At 40.7% G+C, this 27243-nt stretch overlaps 1 protein-coding gene across 2 annotated transcripts in view; it reads right to left on the bottom strand.

Annotated features, from left to right (window-relative positions):
• Positions 1-27243, bottom strand: part of efr3a (EFR3 homolog A (S. cerevisiae)) — a 156020-nt gene that overhangs the window by 64796 nt on the left and 63981 nt on the right. For both annotated transcript variants that reach the window (XM_044367676.1, XM_044367677.1), the window contains exons 6-8: positions 20207-20328; positions 15034-15183; positions 580-720 (exon numbers count right to left, since the gene is read on the bottom strand). In XM_044367676.1, coding sequence (XP_044223611.1) covers positions 580-720; positions 15034-15183; positions 20207-20328 — 413 coding nt within the window. The remainder of the gene's footprint in view (positions 1-579; positions 721-15033; positions 15184-20206; positions 20329-27243) is intronic.

Genomic DNA, 27243 nt, shown 5'->3' with positions numbered 1-27243 from the left:
GAGAGCTTCAGATTCTGTGCCGTCGGTCACTATTAGTGACAGCTGAGAAAACTGATGAAACTTTTAAATTCTGGTTCAATTGTGGATGAATTCAGCAACTATGGATCCGTGTTTTGTTCTCGTTTTGACTTAATTACTGTTGTGATTTGCACCACTGACGTGTCTCTTCTCCAACTGTGATCAAGGCTCATTGGTATTGTGGTATTTTGAGCCAAAATAATGGATATAAATGATGATTTCACAGACACAACGCTGTGGTTTTACTATAAACATCTACGATCATCACATTAACCAGGAGAGTCTCGATGTTCAGTAAGAAACAGAAACAGGGAAAAAATCTCTCCTCTCACCACAAAACTCTACAGTCTAGTGAATTAAGTCAAGCTGCCTTATGGGTAATGTAGGCACCAGGTTTTGTCAGAGAAGAAGAATGATGTGTGGAGTAAAATATCTGCTTCTGCTGCATCACGTTTCATCCTTTAGTTTTTTTTAAACCATCCATCGTGAGTCCGACAGCGTTATAGAAGCGTGACGTTAAATCTGTGGAAACATTCAAACCGCTGATATTCAGTTACTCACACCAGCACGGGTCGCACAGCGTTGTTCATGTTCCCGTAGGCCGCTCTGCCCAGCAGCTCTCTGAAGCAGTTCTCCGCCAGCGCCGCCGGGTTCTCCTCGCCGTCCTGACCGGCCACCGACGGCGTGCTCGGGTGACCCGCCCTGCAGCAAGATAAAAAAAAAAAAAACACACAGTGAATACAAACAAAAGCTTTATAAAGTCGATACAGACTGAAATATCTACAAACAAACTGATTTAATTCAAATGGAAAATAAATCACAAAGAGCGTCTGTGTGTTCATGTCAGACTACAGGCCGGGAATCAATCCTTCATATCACACACAAATAATCTGTAAGGAGAGAGAGAGAGAGAGAGGAGGGGTGATGAGAGAGCGCAGAGTGCAATAACATTTAGACGGAGGAAAAGAAACCTTCAGGATATGAGACAGATGGACGAAGAGAAAGAGAGCGAGTGAAGAATGAAGGACTAAAGACGGACGAGAGACTGAAAAGAAATCAATCAGAGCAGCCGGAGAAAAAAAAGCAGAAATCAAATGAAAGAGTATCGACCAGCTTCAATCAGATAGGGACGCCTGTGTGTGTGTGTGTGTGTGTATGTGTATGTGTGTGTGTGTGTGTGTGTGTGTGTGTGTGTGTGTGTGTGTGTGTGTGTAGTCGTTGTGCATGAGAACATAGAAACACTGTAAAAAATGTTTCATCCAGTATCTGGTTTAGTTTATTTAGTTTATGATGAAACGAGAGAGAAATCCTTCTCTTTGATGAATTACGTATAATTATTAATGTGTAATAAAATAGTTAATGTGTCCGACCATCAACACCAGCGTTCCCAGTTTGAGTCTGGTATGGACTTTTGTTGTCATTGATCCCCATCTCTCTCTCTCTCTCCTCTCATTTCCTGTTGTTGTTTTATTTACTTTCAACTATTGTATAACAATGCCTTCAATCAAGATTATAAAAATAAGTTTTTCATAAGATTGACAGAAAATAAATCACCAATTATTCTGATAATCGATTAATCATCATTTATAAGAAAAAATGTCCAATTTTTCTGATTCCAGCTTCTTAAATGTGAATGTTTTCTGCTTTTTTGTCGTCTTTGTATCTTCGGGATTAAACAAGACGTTCTTCGATGACGTCACCTTCATCTCCAGGAAACAATGATCAACATTTTTTTTACCAGTTTCTGACATTTTCTTCTTTATTCTGACAGCTCTAGTCAGTATTCTGTCAAAGCAGCTTCAACGCCTTTAGAAGCAGTGAGGAGCTCCAGTAGAAATACCACTGCTACTCCTCTGAGAGGAGCCCAGTTAAGGTGGGTCAGCAGCTGATCAGGATGCGGCCCGGTCGCCTCCCTGTGGAGGTTTTCTGGTCTCAGGACAGACCCTGAACCTGCTGAAAGGATCAAAGCTGGGAACACCTTGGGATCCTCCAGGAGGAAGCAGTGAGAGAGAGCGAAGCCCGAGTCTCTGATAGAACTACCTCCACATCAGTGCATCCGCTTCAAACGCAAAGCCATGATCCACATGATTTTATATTAACAGAGATGGAGCTGCAGCTGCCAGATGTGAGGACTTCTGAACCCTGATAATCATTCAAACAGAAGCCTGATTGTTCGTCCTCATAAAAACTCTACTGTTAACCAGACAGTTTGAATCAATGTTGTCATTTTGTTTACATGTCTGGTTCGCTGCATAATAAAACATCTGCACAGTTAAAAAAGACAGAAGACAGATGTGTTGGAGTCAGCTGGAAGAAGCACTGAGTCGCTGCCCACTTCACTTTTATTACCAGTTTTATTGGACTCAGCGTGTCGCCACAAAGATCTTTGATGGTTCCCAATAAAACATGAAGAGGATCTTTGTACCTGATCTGCTAATAAAAGTGTCCTGATCTCGTTTATACTTGACAAGTCTTGGAAAGATCCTGAAGAACACTGAGGGTTTAAGACTTTTTAATACCACATAGATGCAATTTAAAACCTTTTCATGGTCAAATAATGACAGAAAACCAGTCGGAACAATAAGCCCTGCAATTATTTATTAAGTATGTACATTTATTGACATTGATATCACAGTTTTGTCATGACTTCCCAGCTGTATATGACAATAATTCCAAATAATGTAATTAAAAATTAACCCAGACTCAGATAAATGTCTCCTTTAATCACATGTAAACACGTGTTTTAAACCAGATAACGAGAGCAGATTCTCAGCAGGTTGAAGCTGCAACCTGAAGACATAAAGCAGGAATCATTCTACATTTAAATCCAGCTGATAAAAGCGACACAGTCAGCGTGAGAACCAGACTTTCTAGCCGCGCCGCAATAAAAAAGAATTCAAGATTTCTGAAACCAATAAAATGAATCCTGATTAATGTGATGTAGGAGGCAGAGAGGTTTAACGGTGACAGAGGAATCAAATGACAAAGATCAAAGAGGATAAAGAAAACGGAGAATAAGACAGACAGCGAAGGGGGAAAAGCTGGGAGGGAGAGAGAGAAGACGGAGAGGGGGCGGACAGTCGATAGAAACTAAATCAGCAGATGAGACGGGGAAGCTGCACGCTGCAAGAAATAACAGGATGAAATCATCTCTCTGCACATGAAACATCGTTTTCACAACAAGTTCCACTTTATTTATGTTTGTAAAACTTCTTTCAATGAATCACAAAGTGGAATTAAAATAAAAAGACGTCTTATAAGTGTTTAGTTTTGAGGTCACGTTCACATTAAAGAGGATCAGAGCTTTGTTTCACTGCCTGTTTGGTCCTTTTAGTCCTGTTTAACACAATGAATCATTGCTATATACATACATATTAATCTATTTTATATCAAGAAGGTTGATGCACTGACCTCAGTGCCGATACATCACAGTATAGTTACATTGTTTTATTAGTGTTATTACTTCCAGGAGCTGCAAGTTATTTTAACTTTTTATGTTTTTATTTCACAATGCTTCAGTTTTACATTCACAAAACCGTCTCACCACGAGGTCCAGAGGAAGATGATGTAATACGACTGAAAGCTCCGGTGAGACTGTTGTATCAACTACTTAACTCAAATCTGGACTCAATGATTTGACACTTGTGCCAAGAAATATGTCCAAGAGATCCTGTAAAAGCGTTTAAATGTTGAAAATACAAGTTATAATCTATTGAACGTCCAGATGACACTTTGGAAAATATGGAAGATAAAGTCACAATCCGACCGACCGGGTACCACTAACGACGCTGATCTCTTTTTAACTGAGCACTACTGTACATTTCACCTCTTTCACAGCATCATGTGTCATCATCACTATCATTTTTATGAGCTTCAATTATGTTTTTTTTTTTTTCCTGAGAATGAAAGAATTTATGGAGTTGATGAAATAATTAATCACAGGCTAACGGATAATCCCTGACGGCTTTAATTAGCTAAGTGCACGCAGCACTTTCACATCCAGACAGAAGCTAAACGTTCATGTTATATTTCCAACAAAACCTGTGTCACGACTGATTTGAGACCAGTGTTTAAAGACTGAATAACTCCACAGACCACGATGCTTTCACTGCGACAGAAAACATATATAAACAGGCGACTTTAACCACATGAATGAACCAGTTTCCCTCATGGAGACAATTAGCTTCAGATATGTTAGTTCCCGTCGATCCTGCAGCTTTACATACAAGATGAAACTCAACTGTGCCATCTTGTCATTTCCTGTAGATTTTCCAGGAGTTAGTGTGAGACCGAAGCCTCCTGTTATGTGTTATATTGATAAAATAATGCAATAGTAAATCACTTCCTGTGCAATAAAAGCCCGGTCACAGATGGACCGTAGGCAGCCGCCGGGTCTCAGGAGGGAAACGATGCAATTACTGGTCGGCCCACGCAGGCGGTTCAGGGGAAATTAAATGCTTATTGTTTTGTTAGAAGCAGGAAAATGAGAGACAAAAATGAAAATCTCTCCGATAATAGAAGTCGGGTTGGTGTTGTTTAATGAAGTGGCCAGAAATAAACCACGTAGAGGAGATTGTTTCTGATGATTGATAGTCGCCGTTTACTGAGGATTTAAGAATAATGTTCAACCACAAAGACGTTTAATTTACAATCCTGCAGGATTCAAACAACACAACTTAGAATAAATCAAAAGAAAATGATGCAATGCAGAAATTTTCCATTTGGTGCAACAGTGCAGCCATTATTTGAATATTTGGCAGTGGTGTTATTAAATATTAATAACAAAAACCTTTATTAGTAGAGCACAGAGTAATAAAATCAATATATATATATATAAACCAAATTAAAACTCACTGCAGAAATAAAAGTTTATAAAATGTAGTTTTTAGTGGAATTACAGAGGAAAGTTTGATGGCCCTGATAGAAAATGCACACTAACTTTTTACAGTTTTAACTCTTCTTGTTTTATTGGACCGGATTCTCTCTCTTCTATCGACTGGAGACTGCTGCAGGAGATTTGTTAGTGTTGGTACATATGAGGATAAAAGTTCATGATGCTTTAACAGTAACATCATAATAATCTACACTGGTTTAATGCGTTTGGACACAGAGCTGCACAGTGTAGGTCACCTGCAGTTTGGCAGCGTTTAAATCCCCGACACACAGTCGCTGTAGTTAAGTTAAGTGGTTACGTGGCCTGAAGCAGATCTGCTTTTTAGAAAGTAGATGAAATGCCTCCTCTGTGTGTGTGTGTGTGTGTGTGTGTGTGTGTGTGTGTGTGTGTAACCTTAAACCTGCATTAACTGATATTTTCAGTGGAAACACAACACTGACATCACCAGTTGTTTATTTCCACATCCAGCAGTTACGGAGCAGCGTTATCATTCATGTGGAGTCGTGTTTCTGTTTCCACCTGGTGAACGTAAGTCCAGCTGGCAGGAGTCCAGCGTTTCAGAGCATCGTGGAGGTTTGGAGGTATCCGTTTTTTACACGAATGACGGCTGGCTGGTGTGACGACGCGCCTCATTTAACGCCGCGTCATTTGATGCTCCTATGGCGCGCTGCGGGCGTGAGATTTAAAATGCCAACAACACAGAACCAACACAGATTCGTCCCGTTGTTCTTTGTATTTACTGCTGCATGTAATGAATGAAAGGAGGGAGACACGCAGAGGAGGAAAATTAAACTAAGAGCGTCTGTTTCTGCAGTAAATCATCTGTTGAGCCGGCATGAAACAATCAGGAAATAACATTTTATTTCTCTCATTCACTCTACCGCCCCTCCCTCTCCTTGCTCGACCACCAACACGCTGGTTTGATGCTCCAAAATCTTCATTTGATGCTCCGAAATCAAAACAAGGTTGGAGTAGGGGCGTCCAGGCGGTTTGACGCACCTCAAAATGCTTTTGGTGCACGTTTGGCCATTTAAAACAATAAATGTACCACAAAACACACACATGAGACGCTCTCAGTGCGTTTGGACCTTCAGCCTGTGGTGAGACTATCTAGGAAGTGGAGCAGTGAAGCTGTGGAGGACCTCCGTGAGCAACTGGACCGCCACCAACAGCCTTTTTCCACTGGCACGCTGCTCTGAGTCAAACCACGCCGCGTTGATTTGCTTTTCCAAATTTGCAGAAATGGTCCATCTCTCCAAGGTTGGGGCAAAGCGAGCCCGACCCACATGTGTATGGAAAGCCCCCCCAAGACGCTGTGAAGTCACTACATTAGCTTCTGTAAAGAACATCTGGATACCATCACACACTGGGACGAGTTACGACGACGACAACAAACCCTGATTCACAGCTACACTCAGTTCAGGAGTGAAGTTTAAAGAGATGAAATACAGGTTTAGCAAGATGGTGAAAGAAGCTAAACAATAATTCTCAATTAATGACTCTGCTTCTGTCTGAAAGGCCTCAGACAGATTAGCCCTCAACTCCATTAACGACTATCACCCCGCCAACAATCTGGATGAGTTCTACTATTGATTTAAAAAACAAAAGGACAGTCCTGACACATCCCCCTTCACTACAGCTGTCACCAACCTCCCACCCCCCGATTATTGGATTATCAACATTGTTGCCAATTAATTTCCTTTTTGGCAATTGATTAATGGACTGATTGTTGCAGCTCTTGTATTTAATCAGCTCTGAAGAGGAAAAAAAAGGTGCAGAGAAGCTGAGATATGTGACTGCAGAGATGATGGGAAATAAGAAAAAAAAACAGAGGTCAAGGTCATTTTCAAGGTGGCTGCACTGAAACACAGCACAGTGTGTGTGTGTGTGTGTGTGTGTGTGTGTGTGTGTGTGTGTGTGTGTGTGTGTGTGTGTCTGCTTCACAACAACACAAGCAGGCAGTTAATTGTGAAACAAAGGGAGCTTTTCTTCGTTCTTCTCCGAGCCTCCACCTCTAGTTTCTGCACGCTGCCCACGTCCGCCTTCCCTGAGAAGCAATTAACAGAATCAAACGCCCTTGACTGTGGCGTCCCGCCAGGTCCGCCGAGGCTCGATTAGAAAGCCTACGACACGCCGCCGCGGGGCAAACTGACCATGGCCGTGTTTGGGAACAACATTATCCCGAGCAGATTGTGTTTGTGCGTTCGGAGGAAGAAAAAAACAACAAACAGCGTTCTTCTTCCTGCGGAGCGGCTGAGGCTTCCTCTAACTGCTTTTTATGGCGAGTCTCTATAAAACTCTGCTGATGGACACTATATGTTTGACAGGATAAATGGTAAATGGCTGCATTTATAAAGCGCCTTTCTAGACTTCCGACCACTCAAAGTGCTTTACGCCACATTCACCCATTCACACACACGCCAACCTGCTCATCAGGAGGAGTTTCTAATCATTCACACACCGATGGCGCAGCCTTCAGGAGCCATTCAGGATTCAGTATCTCGTCCAAGGACACTTCGATGTGGACTTTAGGAGCCGGGGATTGAACCGCCAATCTTCCGATTAGTGGACCCATAAGACGCTGCTGGTAGGAGGGAGTTCAGCCTCTTTACAGCTCAATCAGCTTTTCCTCCATTTCTCTCACAACACAAACCTTTCTTCTTCTTCTTCTTCTTCTTTTTGTTTGTTTGCGTCTCCCACTGTGACAAACAAGTGACATCACTGGTTGCAAATATCAAACGTGTTTTCATGAGATCGACTGGCGGCGGCGAGCGGATCTGAAGACTGCAGATAAGAATCTTCACATATCCCCACTCAGACGTCACGCACAAATCGGATTGAGAATCGTCTCGGCGGTCGTCATGCGTGTCTGCGCCTTGAGGCAGAAATCCATCATGGATGAGGCAGAGACGCGTGTGTTTTCAGTCTGACTCTGCTCGCTGTGATTGCAGATGTTTGCACCTGGCAGCATGACGACGTGATGTACGCTACATGATTACAGATGACAATCATCATGATTACCATGTTGTTTGTTTGGACTCTTTGCTCTGATGATTGGGAGGTGAAACCTTTTCTTCAACAAGCTTCACATGATCACACGCCGGACTAATTAAGTCTTCTAACTGCTCATAAGTCGTTTATGTAGGAGGCTTCACTTCCACTAAAGAGATCATTTTATCCCGGCGCTCAAAACTCAGATTGTCCTCACCATAAAACAAACAAAAAACAGCAGCAATGTTCATTTGTTCAAATGTTAAAAAGGACCAAAACAAAGTTTACCTCACAACCTCTCGACAAAACATCATGATGATTTTGAAGCGAGAGACAGATAACGTTCACCACCTTCTTTCTCCGACCTCAACCAAGTAGCTTTATGTCGTTTTCAAACCCGTAGTTTGTTTGTTCTGGTTTCTATTCACACAGAAAAAATATATCATAATTCATAGATTAACGCCAATTCACAAGTCGTTGTTATGAATGGGAAACTGAAAGCTCGAATAAATCCAACTTCACGCTTCATAATATGAAGTTCCTGAACATCTAACAAACATGGACGCCTCATGTCAGCCAAAGTCCATCGTTGATGGTGATTAAACCCAAATTTAATGGATATAGTGTTATATAACCCTCACTCCAACTATGTAATCATAAAACCATCTTGAGTTCTCTGATGACATGAACGGTTGAAAATAATCGTAAACATCCATCTCATGTAACGTGAAAGGAGCATGAAAGCTGGTTGAGAACATAAACACATAATTATCATCATCCCAGCATGCAAAGTGCATCTATACAGGAGCCGTTTAGCTAAAACTTGCAGCCTTGTAGTCGGTCAGATGGAAGTCAGATCACATTCCCACCATAAATGAACCGTCTGCTCAGAGACACAAGGAGTCTTAAAGGGTCTGAGTCCCCTCAGTTTAAGCTTCATGTATTTATAGAAAAATAGCAAAAACAACTAAATTATTAACTGAGATACATGTGACTATAGCTTAGCTGTTGTTTCAGAACCATGGACAGCGCTGCTCGCTGTGTGTGGACGAGAGAGAGAGAGAGAGAGAGAGAGAGAGAGAGAGAGAGAGAGAGAGAGGGAGGGAGGGAGAGAGAGAGAGAGAGAGAGAGAGAGAGAGAGAGAGAGAGAGAGAGAGAGAGAGAGAGAGAGAGAGAGAGAGAGAGAGCCTCCCGCTGCTGATTCAGACAGAGAATAGTTCATGCGAGTGCTCTGATTAATAAATATATTCTTTGATTTTGAAACAGTAGCTTTATGTTGTTGTTACACCTTTCTGAGGCTGTTGCATAGTTACATCTATTTTATGTTATGAAAAAAAAAAAAAAAAACCTCACACCTTTTAACAGCCTCTTCAGTCACGTCATCATGGCACAAGGCCTGTTGTGAGCAACATTGTGATGGACGTTTTTCACCATTTTCTGACAGCTAATCAATTGATTAAGAAGATAATCTACAAATTAATAGATGTGGGAAAATAAATCATCAGTAGCATCTCAGTTCTTTATACCTGCCTACAAAGCTTCATTATTTAACCAGAACTGTTTGAATCAATGAATAAATCAATGATGAGACATTCAGAGGCCTGGAAGCAGCTGAAAGGCTAAAACAGGCTAAAAATGACATTTGATAAGTTCAACAGCAACATCTGAGCAGGTTACTCTGGATTATCCACTGGTTTTATTCCTGGAACTACTTCATACCAAAGAAACAGCCATTAAATCCCAACTATGTGATTGGGGAATGTATTTCTGCTGTAATTTAAGGTGAACAAATTCTTAAACAGATACAAGATTTAAATGATAACGAGAAATATCCTCATCTAAAAGAAACGATAGTCACCAAACTACATAAATAAAACAATGAAACATAGGACGATCTTCTACAATTCAATTACATTTATGGTTTTGTACAACTTTAAAGACTAGTAGATCTACAGAAATCATATATGCACATATATATCTATATATATGTATATTTATATTAAGAGTTGAAGTATTAAATATTTAACGTGCCCTTCCTCTTTAACCTCACACATTCAGCCTCGCCACCTTCAAAGACCTCACTTCCAGCTTCAGATGTGACTGAAGGATCTGCTCATTAACTTGCAGGAGGACCATTAGAAACGGCTGGTGTGTTGCCATTAACAAAGAGATGATCCCCCCCGCGGTGTTGAACGCACCGCCGCTGAAGGAATATATGCAACGTAATTATATATGCATTATGCGAAGACGGTATTTCCATTTAAAATCGTGGAAGATTAGATGTGGTGATTGGACTGTTGGCAGCGGGAACCGAGGGAATCAAAATTGGAGGATTCAGAAGAAAGAAACGGAGCATAGTTGGATTCTTCTTTGTCCGCTGCCTCTTTAGAAATACAGACAAATAGCTGAGAGGTCAGTATCTGCACCCAGCAGGGTCAGAACTAAACCGTTTTATCTTACTGGACATGAAAATTCAAACCGTTTTTCATTTAGATTTGGAGGACATAGTGAATAATATCCACTTAATCCACTGAAGATCAGAAAATGGGTTTATTTAGGTGAAAACGCATCACAACCACATTATACAAGGTGGTTAATATATATTTTTGCCCCCTCATGTATGTTAATGGGGTAGACAGAACATTAGCAACAGTTTTCACCCGCTACGACCTCAATAATAGACATAAAGTAGAATTATCACCTGTAGAAGCTTCGTAAAAGTAGAATTTATGGCAGAACTGTTGGATTGGATTATATTAGATTGCACAGATGTTCCTATTAAAGTGCTCAGTGAGGGTATTTCCTAATAGAGGTGGTCACTTAACACTTTGATTTTGATCCAAAAAACAGAGATTTAATGCCACGCTAATTAAAATATGTGGACACTTGAACACTCCAGCTATATGAGACTGTTGAACATGTTGAACATAAATCTGCTGCTATAACAGCCTCCACACTTTCTGGCTTCTGGTTTTCCAGCAGATGTTGGAACCTCACTGCAGGGATTTGCTCCCATTCAGCCACAAGAGCATCCGTGAGGTCCAACACTGGTGTCAGCTGATGAGTCTGGCTGGTGTCGGATGGGGCTGAAGTCAAAGATCTTCAACACCAAACTGGGAAAAACATTTCTGTATGAAGCTGGCTTTGTGTAGGAAGGCATCGTCATGTTGAAACAGTAAAGAGACAAACTGTTTGCACAAAGTTGGAAGAACACTGTTGTCATTGTTAGCTGTAGCATCTAGTGGAACTAAGAGGAATAGATCAAAAGTATGTGGACAGACGTTTGACTTCATCTAGATTTTAAGGTGTTTAATCTGCTGATGAACAGTTGATGATGCTCCAAGAAATGTAGAAATGCTGCAGCCAACAGCTGGAAGAAGACACCTGTTATGGATGTAAACAATGAAGGTTTCAAATGTTTTACTGTGGTTCAGGAGGTAGAGCGGGTCGTCCACTAATCGGAAGATCGGCGGTTCGATTCCCGGCTCCTCCAATCCGCATGTCGATGTGTCCTTGAGCGAGATACTTAACCTCGACTTCCTCCTGGTGGCTGAACCATCAGTGTGTGAACGGTTAGTTTCCTCTGATGGGCAGGTTGGGACCTTGCATGGTAGCCTCTGTACCCATTCAGCGTATGAATGTGTGTGAATGTGATTCGTAGTGTAAAAAGCGCTTCGAGTGGTCGGAAGACTAGAAAGACGCTGTACAAGTAGAGTCCAGGCTGCAGTGATACAACACAATGTGTTTTTGTGAGAAGAGAAACTGACAGTGAAGAGAACTCAGGCGACTTTCATCCTTTCAGCAAAATCTATAACATTTTTTCAAAATTTGTTGTTGCACTTTTTTTTTTTTAGAAAGCAAAATTCAGTCCAAAATTACAACAGGAGGAAATATTGTAATTTATATCACAGCTCATCAACATTTTTATAAAGTTATTTTAATCATTTAGTCTGAAAATGTTCAGCTGAATGTGAAAACTGCTTGTTTTGTCCAAACAGTGCAAATTAAAAAGATATTCTGATTACAATAACATACAACCAAGAAAAGCAGCAAATCATCACATTCAAGATGGAATCAATCCTACAAGTTAATCAACTGAATTAATTCTACATATAAAATGAATGTGAGAGATAAACTGCTGCTGAGTTTTATGTTTTGTTTTGTTTACAATCGTCTTTCCTTTTCATTTGTTTTCTTGTATTCTATTTCTTTTATTCCTTTATTTTCTTAGGAAAACTTTAGCTGCATATGAGAGCTGATAGACGTTAAATGTTTTGTGTTTTATTAAACTTTGCCTCATCAGTGTTCAGCTGATTTCAGAGCAGAGTGAGACACAGTTTTACTTCCTGCTCTGCTTTCACATCACGATCGTCTCAAATGTGAAAACTCTGCCGACCATATTTCCCATTTCGAGAGGCAACGACCGTAAACTATAGAGGCTGTTTTACTTTGCAGGTAATCTGCACCTGCTGTACATCACCACTGAGAACACAGTAACAGATGTGTATAAACCAGCAACAGTACGACTGGCTGCTGTTTTTGCTGTTCAGGACGGACGGCGACGCTTGTGTCACCTGTGGGCGTCATCACCCAGACAGGAACGCCACCGCGTCCAAAATAACGACACGGAGACACCGGTCGAGGGTCGGATCACACATCACCAACCCCTTAATTCCTCCACATGAGTCAACGGTACGCGAGGAGGAGGAGGAGGAACGCACACACACACAAAAAAAAAAACAGGGTCCAAAAATAGCTTTTTGTTCACATGGAAACTACCCGAATGAGACGGAGAGGAGAGGAAGCCGCTGTGAGAGAGAGAGAGAGAGGAAGAAAAGAGAGAGAGAGGAGGTGATGAAAGAGGAAAAAAGAAGAAAGAAGGCAGAAAAAGTGAGAGGAGAAGAAGAAGAGCGGGAGGGAATCTTTAAAACCAAGAGAGGAGATAAGGAGGTGAACGAGGGTAAAATATCGATACGGGTTTTACTTTTGTTTTCAGTATTGTTTTATCTGTCTGTTGTTATTTTACGCTGCAGTATCAGCCAGGTCTCCCTGACACCAGACCTTACACTGTTAAAGATAAAAAAAAAACTCCTTTATCTGCTGGATGAAATTCAACTGCCTGTAAAGTCTTAACTCATCTAAAAGAGAAAGGAAAGAGAAAGGACAAACAGAAAGTGCTACTCAGGGAGCGTTGGCCTGTTTCCTGCCTGGCAGTGACTTTAAGTGGTTTCACTTTCATATAAATATGTTTTTTTTCCCACAACCGCAATTATTTTTAAGTTTCTTCTTCTTCTTAAGTGACGCACGGTGACTCATTTTGCCACAAAATGTTAATGAATATCTATTTTTAGGGGAGAGAAGAGCAGAGGAAGAAGAGAATAAAGACAGAAATAAACAAAGAGTAACGAGGTGAAGACAGGTGAAGTAGAGAGGGAACAGAGTTAAGCTTCTCGTCCCGCCTCGTCGATCTGTGGGGTAAATCTTTCAGGCCTCAGACGCCGGCGAGGTGATGAGGAGACGCGGAAACTCCTCAGTGTGATGCATCATCGAGATCTTCTGCTTCACCTGGATGTCGAGGTGGGATTTTGAGGATTGAACGGATATAATGAGGCTGTAGGTGTGCGGAGGAGGCAGCGAGGACAGTAATTCCCAGAAGGTTTATGTTCTTTTTCAGCCGGCGTTCCGAACCAGAGCGACTTACAGCAGACCCGATGGCAGGATTTAGTTTAGATCCCGACTCTTCTCATACTGAACGCAGCAAAAGAGGTCAAAGGTCAAACCAGCAGACCAGAAAAAGGCTCAAAACTATACTTCAACAGATAAAAAGTGTTCATAAAACTGTTAACAAAGTTCATAAAACAAACTGTAAATTCTCAACTAACAATTAAAAGTGTTTCCTAATAAGAGGAAAGTAAAAACACTGAAGGAACTGTGGAATCACCTTTATTATAATGACTCTAAAATGCCCATTTAACACTAATTCAGTCAAAATAAATGAATAAATGACAGCCTACCAGGAGAGGAGGTAGGCTTTTAATGTGAAACATCTACAGGAAGTGTTCAGTTTCCTTTACAATGTTTATTTCCGCATACATAAAACGCCGCACATCGCATTGTAGGATTGATAGCAGAGATTAGTAAACATTATTTCACTGTCGAATATTTGAGGGATACATTTAAACACTCAAATATAATGGTGCACAGTGAATATAGTACAATATAGAGTAAATAGGATGTGATTTTTGACTAATGCTGCGTACCTGCCATGTTGAATGACGGACATTTCTGTATTAAACACCAAGTCAGATCCTGAACATCTAAACCTTCAGAAAAATCCATTTCAAAGTTGAAGTTATGACTTGTACGTTGACATGAATGAGTCAGAAACTTGTAATTACGGTAACTCAGGTGTGACATGAACGCAGCATAGAAGTCTACGACCGTGCTAGCTGCTGCGTGAGGCTGAACATGCTAATATTTGCTAATTAGCACCAAACACAAAGTACAACTGGGGCTGATGGGAATGCTGTTTTGCAGGTATTTAGTTATAATCAGAGCAATTCATAGTCTGAAAATCATGAACGTCTGCACCAGATCTTTTACTGACCCATCCAGTAGTGTTAAAATATTTCACAGGATAAGTGAGTCTGTCGCATGTACCTTCTGCTAACAATCCCACAATGCAATGCTCTGCATTTTACAGGTGAGAAAATGATGACACATAATGATGATAATTCATAAAGGCCAGAAATTTCAATGTACTGCTCACTACAGAGGGCACCATTGAGTGTCTGTTGTAGAGGGAGCAGTGAATGAGTGAATGAGTGAATCTGGACGCGGCTCTAGATTAAACAGTGAAAGCCACACATGAGCCAAAACAATAACTTCATTCTCCGAGGTGGAGAAAAGTCTGACGCTGCAGGCGAAGTAGTTTTGCCTCGAGAGAAGCATCAGCGCGGCGTTGAGGTGTGGCTCATGATTGAGGTTACCTCTGAACTACAACAGTTCTCACCTTAGAAAATCAAATATTTGGCTCAGTGACACTTCACTTCACTCCAGCTACAAATTCAACGTGGAAAACAATCAGAGTACAAACAAACAAACAAAAAATGAGTGTATCTGTGCAGTACCTGTCCAGATCCTCGCTGTCCTGCATGTTGAACAACATGGACGGGATCAGTTTGTCCATGTGTTGAGGCTCCCAGATGATGGCCTGCAGCTCGTCGTTCACCGTCTTCCTCACCACACCCTGCAGACCTTTAATCCCGGCCACACGGATCCTGACACGGACACACAGTGACTGTTAACTATACGAGGAAAAACACTCAATGCTTCAAACAAACACTAAAGCTGGTTGTTACTCAGATGGAAGTACAAAAACACAAACACACACATGCATTAAACAGGCAAAAATAAAACATAAAGCAGACTGTCCTATTTAGAAAAACAACAGTATTGACTCAGTTTAATCCTAAAAGAGTTTCCTGTTATTGATATACTGATATGACAGTAAACATGTTCAAAGTTCCAAAACTTGAGGTGAACGTACATAGAAAGACTTCAACCTTCTCCGTAAACTTTGCAACGTTTTTTTCTACCTTGCTGACGAGCTGACGTCAGCTTGCCCTTTGTTGCTAAGGCTGTTGCTAAGGTCTGTCTATGTGTTGTTCACATGTCCACTCTTATATTTCGGCTGGAACATGTACGGATATATTTGAGAAGTGGGGGTGAAATCCTGCTACTATAGTTTGTTCACGTAGCCTCCAGAAGCTTCCTGAAGCTGACCAATCAGAACAGAGTGGGCTCATCGGGAGGGCGGGGACTCTCTTAAAGAGACAGGAGCTAAAACGGCCTGTTTCAGACAGAGGCTGAACTGAGAGGCTGCATAAAGATAAATAAGTAGTTTTAAACTGTAAATCATGCAAATATATTCCAGTAGAGCCCCAGAATATAAATATAGAGCTGGAAATGTGCAGAATATGTGTCCTCTTTAACCAAAGGTGGAGGTGTTGGATGAGAAAATGCTCATATAAGTTTGGTTTTTTTTTGGGGGGGGGCTCTGTCATTCCTTGAGCCTTGCTGCTAATGTGTTGAAAACAAAGACAAAAACTGGAAACTTGAATGATCTGAGTCCAGCGTCTGCGTATCTACTATATAACTCTTTCTCATATATTCCCCAACTGTCATCTGGTTTCTGAGGAACAATAATAACACTTTGTTTTTATATCATTTCCATCACTGACACACACACACACACACACACACACACACACACAGACGTCTCAACAGTCTGAAGAGCAGGATCTGGTCTCTGGACTCAGGTGCAATCAGAGCCCAGCGAGTCTGATTCAACTGTTTACTATTTCTGTCTCTCTCCTCTCCATTTCCCCGACACATACAATCGTCTGAGCAATAATATGAAAAAACAGGGCGGGTGACCTCGCCTTCGGCTTAATCCAATAACCGCCACGGAAATTCTATTTGGGAATTCCTCTCCACCTACAGCGAGCCGCCGCTGAATGGAATAATGAAATATGTTGGGGGGGGTCGGGGGGGGGGGAGGGGGGGGAGCAAAGTGAGAAGTCACACTGTTTACAGCTCGGCGGCGGCGGCGGCGGCTGCGGCGAGGTATCAAGCCAACTCGGAAATAATCCCAGCATCCCCCTGGCTCTCCTCATACTCCCCCCTCCCACCCCCCTCCCACCCCCACCTTCGACCAACACACACAAAAGCACAAACACCAGCATGTACACACACTCATAAATACAAATAGAGATAAAAGTACATTTCCATACACACACACACACACACACACATGCAGGTCTCAGCTGCTGCAGTGATATTTTTGCAAATATCTGCAGTAATTCTGGAGGAAGAGAAGCTGTTTTGACAACGAAGGCGAGAGTCTTCAGGAATTGTTTTAACACACTGCTGATCTGTGTTAGGAGTCAGAGGGTGGGCGTCTCAGCGGGAGCCCAGTCTTGTAAAGTGCTGTGTGGTGTTACAGCCTCGCCGAAGCTTCGCCGCCACCATCACCACCACCACCACCACCACCACCGCTGCTGCCGCCACCGCCACTGAGCTATTTTTACCCTCCGAACACAATACAGCGGCTGGCAGGCAGAGAGTTTCTCTGTCTTCACAACAATGAGAAGTGGTGTTTGCCTGACGCCTGGGTTCCTCAAATTTATCATTATTAAAAACAAAACCCGCTGATTCCAGAAGAAGACGAGTCTGTATTTTGTATAAATACATGCATGTACATGTAATGCACCTTAATATAAACAGACTGTCCACTACAAAGTATGTTTACATTAATAATAATAAACTTTATTTGTATAGCACCTTTCAAAAAATCATAAGTAAAAGACATAATCATTCATGAATAAGAACACAAATGCTTTAAAATGGATTAAAATGTTTTATTATATGATATGGTGTAAAAGTCATGTTTTAAAGTGTCGTTTAAAGCTTTCAACAGGGAGCATTAGTATCTAATTTTATATTTGTATGAATTTCACCAGAAATTAAGGATTTTATTCTCCTTTTTTTTGTGTACGTCAACATGTGTTCAAGTGTTTTATTGTCTTAGAAAGACTCTTGAAAAAATAAAGTATCTTTCTCTTTTTATTGATTCCATCCTGCTGAGACTCTCATTGAATCACAAATGAAGAGAAAACTGGGTTCATGTAAAAGTCAGCTGAACCCTCAACGTGCAACATATACTTAGATGAAACATGTATTTGTTATCTGCTGTAAATGGGGCAGATTTATGTTATATTCTCTCCGTGCTGTAAGTGAAGCTATTGTTAGTGGAAAGAGGACATTTAAACCTCTAAACTGGAGCTGCTGGGTGCAGATAAACCCGTTTCTCTCTGTGAATCACTTCAGGTTTTCACATCATTTAAGCCGCCGCTATTCTCTAACACTTCATTTCATCATCATCATCATCATCATCATCATCAATGTGTCTTTCAAACGCATCGGATTTCAATCCGGCGAGCGCAGCGGCGGCGTTGGTTTTAAAGTGAGCCAATGCGGTCTCAGCGGGAGGGGAAAGCCATGAAATATGGATCAGGAGGAGATGTATTTAATTCTGTATTCAAGTGGGATGAGACCTGTGCTGGTTGGGGATTGTGTTATTACAGCCCCCCCCCCCGCCCCCCTCCCTGTTGGTATGATCCATCGCTGCATTAAATAAAAAGGTTGTTCCTGAAAGCTGCGATATTGGAAGCAAAGAGACGGTAAAATGTCTCCATAATAGTCAGAAATAATGCAACATCAGACAGATATCAGATTTCAGGAGGACGAATCGATGTGTGCATCGACTCGGCTTTAACTGCAGCAGACTCAATTTCACCGCATGAAGGGAACTAATGAGAGAAACTATCTGCAGTATCAATGATCAATCAGCTGTTTTCACACGGCTCTGAACGACGCTCGCAGCTGCTCCGGGGAGCTAAAGAGGCAAATTAAACAATTCATCATTTTCTCGCTGGACCGACGCACTTTTGGAACCATATTTAGATTAGTTTTTCTTTTTAAATTAAGAAAATGAAAGAATCGGTACAATCAGAGAGAAGGAGAGCGGCGTACACATTGTGCTTTATGAATAATGCAGCTTCTTTCTGGATTTAATCAATAATCAATATGTCATCATGCTTTTAACTGCTGTGATGTTTCAGAAAGTGGAGTGCAGAGGTGAATTTTAAACATCTGATCAGCTTCAGTACAGATGATTTAAACTCAACAGGGAGTAATAAGATCTTTGTTCAGTAGTTTAGTTTGACAAAAAAAAAAAGGCAACGTCCACTTACTGGCTTTTTCCAGAGCTTTCAACTATATCAAGTAGCTATACAGCGGTTAGAAACTCTGGCAAAATGTAACAACCTGATATTATTTCTTTCAAACTACAATTTCCAAGGTCAAGAATGAACTTTCATGCTCAGCAGCCTTTCTGTCCGGGTGCTTTACTATTCAAAAGTTCAAAAATACAGTGAGTGGCAGTGGTTCATTAGGAGAAAATCAACTCTCTTCAGGTCAAATGGGGGACAAACAGCATCACTGTATATATACACACACATATATATATTCAGACGGTGACAAATTAAAGGAAAAACCAACATAAAGTGTCTTAGTAAGATGTTGGGTCACCACGTGCTGCCAGAACAGCTTCAGTGCAGCTTGACATTGATTCTACAGTCTCTGAACTCTACTGGAGGGATGGACATCATTCTTCAGAAAGATATTCCCTCATTTGGTGTTTTGATGATGATGGTGGAGAGCGCTGTCTAACACGTCAGTCCAAAATCTCTCATAGATGTTCAGTTGGGTTGATATCTGGTGACTGTGAAGGCCATAGCATATGATTCACATCATTTTCATATCATCAAACCATTCAGTGACCCTTCGTGTCCTATGGATGGAGACATTGTCATCCTGGAAGAGACCACTCCCATCAGGATAGAAATGTTTCATCATAGGATAAAGGTGATCAATCAGAATGACTTTGTATTGATTTGCAGTGACCCTTCCCTCTAAGGGGACAAGTGGACCCAAACCATGACAGCAAAATGCCCCCAAAGCATAACAGAGCCACCAGATCCCCTCACTGTAGGGGTCAAACACTCAGTCATGTACCAGTTTAATTTGTCACCTGTCTGTATGTATATATACTGTATATGATTGTTGCAGTAGCAGTGAAACCTTTGTCTCTTAGTGGTAGAATGTATACAGAGAAAAGTAATGGTCCCAAAATGGAACCCTGAGGAACGCCACATGAAATGCAATCAGGAATAAATTTTACAGAAACATGACGTTAGAGGAGCAGAAACCAGTTTAAGGCTGAGCCAAAAATCACATCTGCTGCACAGAGGAGGTACTTAGTTGTTTCTAAGAGAGGTCTCAGTGCCAAAAATGAGTCTGAAACTTTTCAAAAAGTTATTTTGCTTTAAAAAAAAGTCTAAAATCTAACAGTGGCAGTGGTGGAACAACTATTCAGATCCTTTAGTAACAGTAATCTGTTACAGTAAAAGTCGTAATCTGGGCCATAGAACTATTTTTTGAAGCCATGTGAGAAGTTTAGAGGAAAAATCTCTCTTTGGTGAAACTGTTATTAACTCATAGAGACCTGAAACATGTTAAATGGCCACAACTACGAGCCAAAACAGTTGGGAACCACTGGTTTGATATGTGTTGAATGTCATAATCTTATATGTTTAACTACTTTCCACCACTAGAATGATGGAGTTGAGTTCGTGTTTTGAACTCTGCTCATCTGTATGTGTGTCTCTGTCTTCTTACCTGGTTCTGGTCTCCGGGTCTTCGTGAGTCGAGTGGCACATGGCGCTAAACTGGGAAACGAAGAAGTCGTAGCGTCGGTGGTAGGACGGCGTGTCCTCCTCGATGTTGGCAAACTTCACAAACTAGAGAGAGGACGGGAAGAGAAGGGAAACGTTCGTTAGACTCGCCGCTATTGACACAAAAATGAGACGAGACGGTTACTGGTTGAAGGTCGTGGTTTAAGTCGTCACTGCATTCATATCAACTTGGAAGATTTTACATCAAACAGCATCTTCCTCACATCATCATCATCATGTTTTAGGGATGAATCAGTGTTGCATGGCCATGAACTGGAAGCAGTGCTGATAATGATAATAACCATTAGAGAGCCCCCCCCCCCCCTTTCATCCAGCCTATAATTTCCTCCCTCCAAACAAGCGTCCTCTCGTCTCTCTCCAAACAGTCAGCTGTGCCTCGAGTGCCGTTTCTAACGACCCCATCATTGTCCACTCCGGCAAATTTCCTCTTTACATTTCAGCATCGGTGACTCAAACCTGTCAATTTCCTCCCATTTTGTATCTAACCTCTCCTGAGGGGTAATGGCTCAGATGGAAGGAGGTGCAAACGGCTGCTGGCATCTCAAACATGTTACCGTAACGCTGCGGAAAAAGGAGGAGGAGGAGGAGGAGGGAATCCAGGTGATAGACATGCCCGGAGCAGGGTCTAATTACTGGGTTGAGGAGGGAATGTGGAGGCTCCTGAATGGATTTAAATTGTTTTTTTACAATCTTGCAAAAATATACACGATAGAAAACACACCTATCAAAGAACAGACATTAAATAGACTGGAGACTGGAACTGATCAGCTGTTGGTGTGTCTGTCAGTCCACCACTTTGGTCCAGACTGAAACAGCTTTTGGACGGATTGGTACAGATGTTCATGGAGCTCAGACGATGACTCCTCCTGACTTTGGTGATCCCCTAAATTTCCCTCTAGCCCCACCATGAGGTTGATGTTTGTGAAATCCTGGAACAGGAGCTGCGCTGACAAAAAAAGAGGATCAGTCGGATATCCGGGAGAGCCGGTAGGCCGGCTGGAACAACAACAGAGAGGACGGTGGATTCTGAGTATTACAGACTGACCGCCTGTCTAAATCTTCTGCAGGATTATGGAGGATGAGGGACATCCATCGCTTGTGGACAGTGTGAAGTGTCTTATTGTGAAGGCAGCGGCAGGATGAAACCACCTGTCTCACATACTGTTTATCCCACAGAGGATACGACCGTAGAACCAGAACTTTATAAGGAAGTACATCAGGGTTACTGTGATGCTGTTGTTTAGATATTTTTATGAGTTTTTATTGATTTATTTACATGTGGTTATTTATTTACTGCAGTTCGGTAGTCAGTGTGGGTTAATTAGGATTAGGATCGCTGTAATTTCAAGCTGTTACAGATGAAGAAACTGAACCTTGGTTTGAAGACAGCTCAGTCATTAACTGGCATGTCAAGCTGCACATTTGTGATCCACCTGCACATAAACAGAACACGTACGAACCACATTCAACTCATTTATCCTGTTGAATTAATCTGAAATATGATCTAAGCAGACTGTATTTCTTTACATCTGCTGAAAAAGAAGTAAAAAGGTATTTTTTATTTGCAAACGTTGTTCATTTATTAACTAAATTATTGCTTAATAACGTGAAGGCAAGATTCAACTCGATGACAAGGAAGTGCTTCCAGTGCAGCTGTGAAGATATCACATGATTGAATTTCAAATGCGTTTTTTCTTGTCTTGCATTTCAATCAACACACCAGCTCCTGAATTACGTCTGTTTAAGATGCTTTTAAACAGAAACAGCACAATGTTAAAATAAAGACACCTTCTGATTCATTTGAATGGAGCAGCTGTGTTAAAACATAGAAGATTGTAATTACTCTGTAAAATGAACTCAAGTGTTTGTGATGTTCACCTGGAAATCGTCAAGACAAAAGATGAAATAACTGCTGACGTGAAATCCTGTCAGTGCAGTGTTTTGGTCATTTTTACTTCTAATAATACTTTTTATTAAATGAAAGAATCATATTAGTACATATATAAACTCATTTATTAAAAAAATCTTCCACAGATGCCCTGCAACACTAACCACCAGCGATCCAGAGAACCATTACACTAGATTATGGATCACAAATTAATTAAAGTGAATTGAAGTAATAATACAAATATACAGTATATACAAATTATAATCAATAAATAAAAGTTTTTTGTTACTGTGGAGGTCATAGTCATGTATTATAAATGGGTTTGCTTCTGAATGAATGTGATGTCAAATTAAAATGATAATAATAATAAAATCAAATGAAAATAAACATTTTTTGTGGTGTTTGTGTGTCTTGATCATTTTCAGCAATTTTAAAAAAAAACACTTTAAGGCAATTTGAACACATTTCTAGAATTTCTTCATTTGTCTTTAATTGAACAGAGGAGTGAATGTGTTCACATGGAGGGGATAAGTGCTTTAAGTGAAGGGGCGGGGTTGGGGGGGCGGGGTGGGGGGGGTGAGTCAGGCTGGAGCTGAGGGCTCATCATGTAAATAAGACTAATCAAAAAGCGACAGGCTTCATGCCTCAGCAACACCTCGCAGCAGAGCGGTTAGGATTTTCAACAATGAGAGAATGAGAGAGTGATACAAACACCAGCACGGTTAGTTTTACTTCCCTCAGGCGACGTCAAAAAGCTCCGTTTAAAAAAGTCCTGTGAAATGGACTGATTTGACTTATCTAGCATAACAAAACAAGCAGTAAAGAGTAAAATACATTTAAACAGCCGCAGCAGAGGCACTGTGAACATTTGGGAACATGGCAGCCAATTAAAAAACTTTTTTCCAATCATGTTGTCAAGGGCAACAGTTTATTTAAAGCAACTTCACCTAAAATGTCTTTTTAAGTAAACATTTATTTCCTGCAGGTATGAAAGGTGGCTGTTAACAGTTTCTAGTTGTACTGAGCACAAAGCTTGGATTCAACACACAGTATCATTAACATTTTTATCATAAATATGAGTATGTGAAATATGCTGAACACACAGAAGTGGTTGAAGTTCCTCTTGATATATTTTTACATCATTTAAACGTACCACCATTTGAATCCACTGCTTTTTAAAGACACTTTTTAGGATGGTTGATGCTTGATATTTAAAAGTAGGGCTGAGTATCAAACCTCAACGCTTTCTGACAACAGACTGAAACGTGTCAGCAGCTCAAATGCATCCAGACTCTTAGTCTGTAATTGAGGCTTTAATCAGATATTTTTTCCATTTAAATTCTGGGAATCTTAGACTATATCTCATTTAGGTCATGTTATTTACATTTGCTTTGTGTTAAGACAACAAAGGTCATTTCAAGTGTATCACACCCAGATCAGTGTTTTCTACTGTTTTCTATTTATCTGTTTAGCGTCGTTAAGCTAGGCTAACCCATTGTTGCTAACTTTGGAGCTAACCTCCTTCACTTTTCCAGCAGTTTAGGAAACAACAGATGTGAATTTTCTTGGTCTTGACAAGCTGCAGCGTTTATTAACTGTTACACACTGTAGTCTGTACTGAACATTTACTGCCAGACTGACTAACTTCCTGTTAACCTTTTCCTCTGCTCCGCTCGCATCCACCGTTATTTATCTGCTGCTCGCTCTCTCTCTGGCTTAACCACTGCAATCAGTCTTGGTTTTCCTGGCTACATGAAAATAAGGCTCAGCTGTTCTCCAGTCCTGCACCTGAATCTGACGGTCAGAATAAGAAGAACTTGTACACTTAAGCAGTTTAGTTACAGTTTACCAGCAAACAACTTTCCATAAACTAATCTTAACAACGGACCGCTCCCTCAGTGGAACTGATCAGATAAACTCTACAACAGCTCAGTTCATCTTCTGTATGATCGTACGTGTTGAAATCAACCAGAGCTGTTTTTTCTCTCAACCCAATAGGAGAAGGACTGATGATTTCAGTGTAATTTCAGCTGCTGTAACAGACTCTATAGAGGATGTTTACTGACTTACAGATAGGAGGAGGAAAGATTACACGTACATCTTGGACAGATAACTTTTGGTTAGAAATCTGTGTTAAATACCTCTTTAATGCACTTATATTTTTTAGAGATTGGATAACTTTCCCATCCACCCAAGACCCATGAAGTGAATAAGTATAAACGGGGTGAATCTGAGAAGTTTAACCTATTTTATTAAACAGATAAAAATAGACATCAAGACAAGTAAAAATCCTGTATTTTTGTCATGTCTATAATCCTCAGAGACTCTTCTGTTATGGGCATGTCTCATAACACTACTGCTGCAAGTTTTGTTAAATAGAAGCTGTTTTATTCTTATTTCTGTGTCTCAGAAGTAATTACCACTGTATTTCTACTCTATAAAGGACCAAGATGAAATGCAGAACATGAGAAAGACAAACATGAACTTATTTCAGGAGCAGTCTACAAGCCTACACCTGTACCTGCACCCATCACGACTTCATTTACTATCTCCTCACTAAACGAGACAGTTTTTACCTCCCTCTCGTCAGCGGGTGACAGACAGTTTGTCAGGAAGTTAACAGCAGTTTGGAGGGAACTATCAGAAATCTGCAGTCTATCACAGGAGAGTGTTGATGTCTTGTGTTGCAGACTGAGTCATAACGCTCTGCTGCCTCCAGACTCCCCGACTCAGGTAATGATGATGAAGACCCGGCGGCCCGTTAACTGTCAGACCGGGAGAGCTCGGTTCCCCCTCAGCCCTCGTTTGTGCTGAACGCTCATCATTAAAAATAAAAGTTTCCTCTACAGCTGCGACCGGATTACCTCGAGGCTCACAGGTTGGAAAAGTTCAAAGTATATTTACTATGAAGAGTTTCACGCACAGTTTTTAAAGATTTTTATATTAGAAATGGATCAAATGTGATGTGAAAGGTGTCGCTTGTAGCCACTCTTTAAGCTTTGTTCTGGTTTATTTCACAAAGTTAGTTGGTGAAGAAAGTGAAACATCCAGCAGATAAAGTCAGATATGCTTCTCAGGAGAACAATGTTAGACTTTCATCAGTGTTATTGCACCCAGTTAGGACCATTTTTCATGTTTTATAGAGTTATATCAGCTATACATAAGCAAATACTGTATGTGTTGTGTTGTTTTGTTTGCCAAAAACTCATTGACAGACACAGAAATGCATCATGTGTTAGCTAACATAGTGAGACCCCAGAGAGGTCTAACTCCCAGTTATGAACAAACTCCAATAACAGAAATGTAAATACACGTGTTTGAGTATTTGTTAGAGTAACAATGTGTAAGGCTGCTGCTGCTGTGTACCAACAGTACACATAGACAAGGTTTTCAGAGACTCCAAACAGAAGCAACGTGTCATTTTCTGCAGCAGACAAACAAGTCTCATAAAATAAAGAAAAGTCTTTAAGTTTCAACATGTTAAGTTGTTATTTTTGGAGCTATTCAAGCTATTCAAAAGCCCTTTTCTTAGATATGCAGGGGGGGGTTTTGATGGTATAGTTGCACATCAGCCACCACAGTGGACTCTAGTGTGTCATCCCATATTTAAATTAATAATTAATTAATAAATTAATTAATCAATAAAAAAAAGTTCAAATATTGTTTTTCATGCCTAAAGGGGAATAAAAACACAAATCCTGACTGAGTTTATCATAATTCATGCATGAAAGGGTTAAATTACTTTGTGTTTAATCGAGTTTGATAAAATAATCTACTTCTCAGCTTCCTCCGCAGCTTAAACAACTTCTTCACATTCAGAATTATAACCACAGTAACTTGGTGGATCTGGGGGAGCTGGATCAGGTGCTCCCCCCCCTTACTAGTTAACCCAACCCATGTTTAACACTGTCTATTTTATTATAATTACCATAATATTTTATATTCCTTTTTATTTCTACTTCCTCTACCATCTTTTTCATCTGTTGGGAAACTCACTAAATTGCATCTTTTTGAATGAAATGTGTTTTTGTTCACTTTGTTTTTGAATTGTGGCACAAATTCCTGCACATTTACAGGCTTTTGGTCATCAAAGAGTTTCTGATTTTGCCTCAGAGCTTTTTGCAAAAATCCTCAAACAGACGAATTAAAAAAAAAAAAAAAAAAGACTTTACTGTGGACTTATGTGGGTTCGTCTTTTAGAATAAGAAGCCAATGCTTTACAGGCCATCTGTGAACTAATGTAAAAACACATGTGAAGAAACAGAAGGAGTCTAATAGAAGAAAGATGGATTAGTGGTACAGTTCACTAATTACAGAGCTGTTTTGATTAGTAAACCCCATTTAAGAAGCATCAGATTGGCTTATGGTTAACTTGGATGCATAGTAGAGGATATAACATCTTGTTCCAAGTTGGTTTTTGCACCAAAAACACTGCCCGAGACCTTTACAGGAGAGTTAAAAAGAAAAGAAAGATGATAGAAATACAGATTTTTCTATCCACTGACACAAGCGTCTCCACAGGCTATAAATAGCCTGACGTATAAAGTCCCCTGTGTGTCTGACTCAGTGGCTTCGTGTGTCTGAGTGCGGACTGATGAGTGTCTCTTCTATTGAGATGAAGTGGAGGAAGAGACACTTCTAGCCGCCGCAGTCTGCCAATTTCTTGTGATAAAGTTAACTGGCGGATAAATTTGGACACAGCGAATGCCTGGCAGCGCAGACAGGATAGAAACACTCTGTTGACACACACATTTATACTGAAGTTACACACACACACACACACACACACACATACTGGGCAGAGATAAGATGGAGAAGCTGTTCTGTGGTGAAGAGTTGAATTAAAGGTGATAAATGTTGAATGTTTGAAGGAATATATCAGTCTATGTGTCATTAAATACATCGGTGGAAGATTGATTTATAATCTCCGATCAAGAGGTTTTGTTTTTGTCTGTTAATCAGCAGAATATCTCAAAGGTTCTGCTTCAGATTTTAATGACGTTTGGTGGAAAGTTAGACTGAAAGCTGAAGAACAAGTGGTTAATATGGAGCCAACAGCGCCACCACATGGC

Source organism: Thunnus albacares, chromosome 12 (assembly GCF_914725855.1).
Source record: "Thunnus albacares chromosome 12, fThuAlb1.1, whole genome shotgun sequence".
NCBI classification, from domain to species: Eukaryota; Metazoa; Chordata; class Actinopteri; order Scombriformes; family Scombridae; genus Thunnus; species Thunnus albacares.
This window is presented reverse-complemented; position numbering and strand designations above follow the sequence as displayed.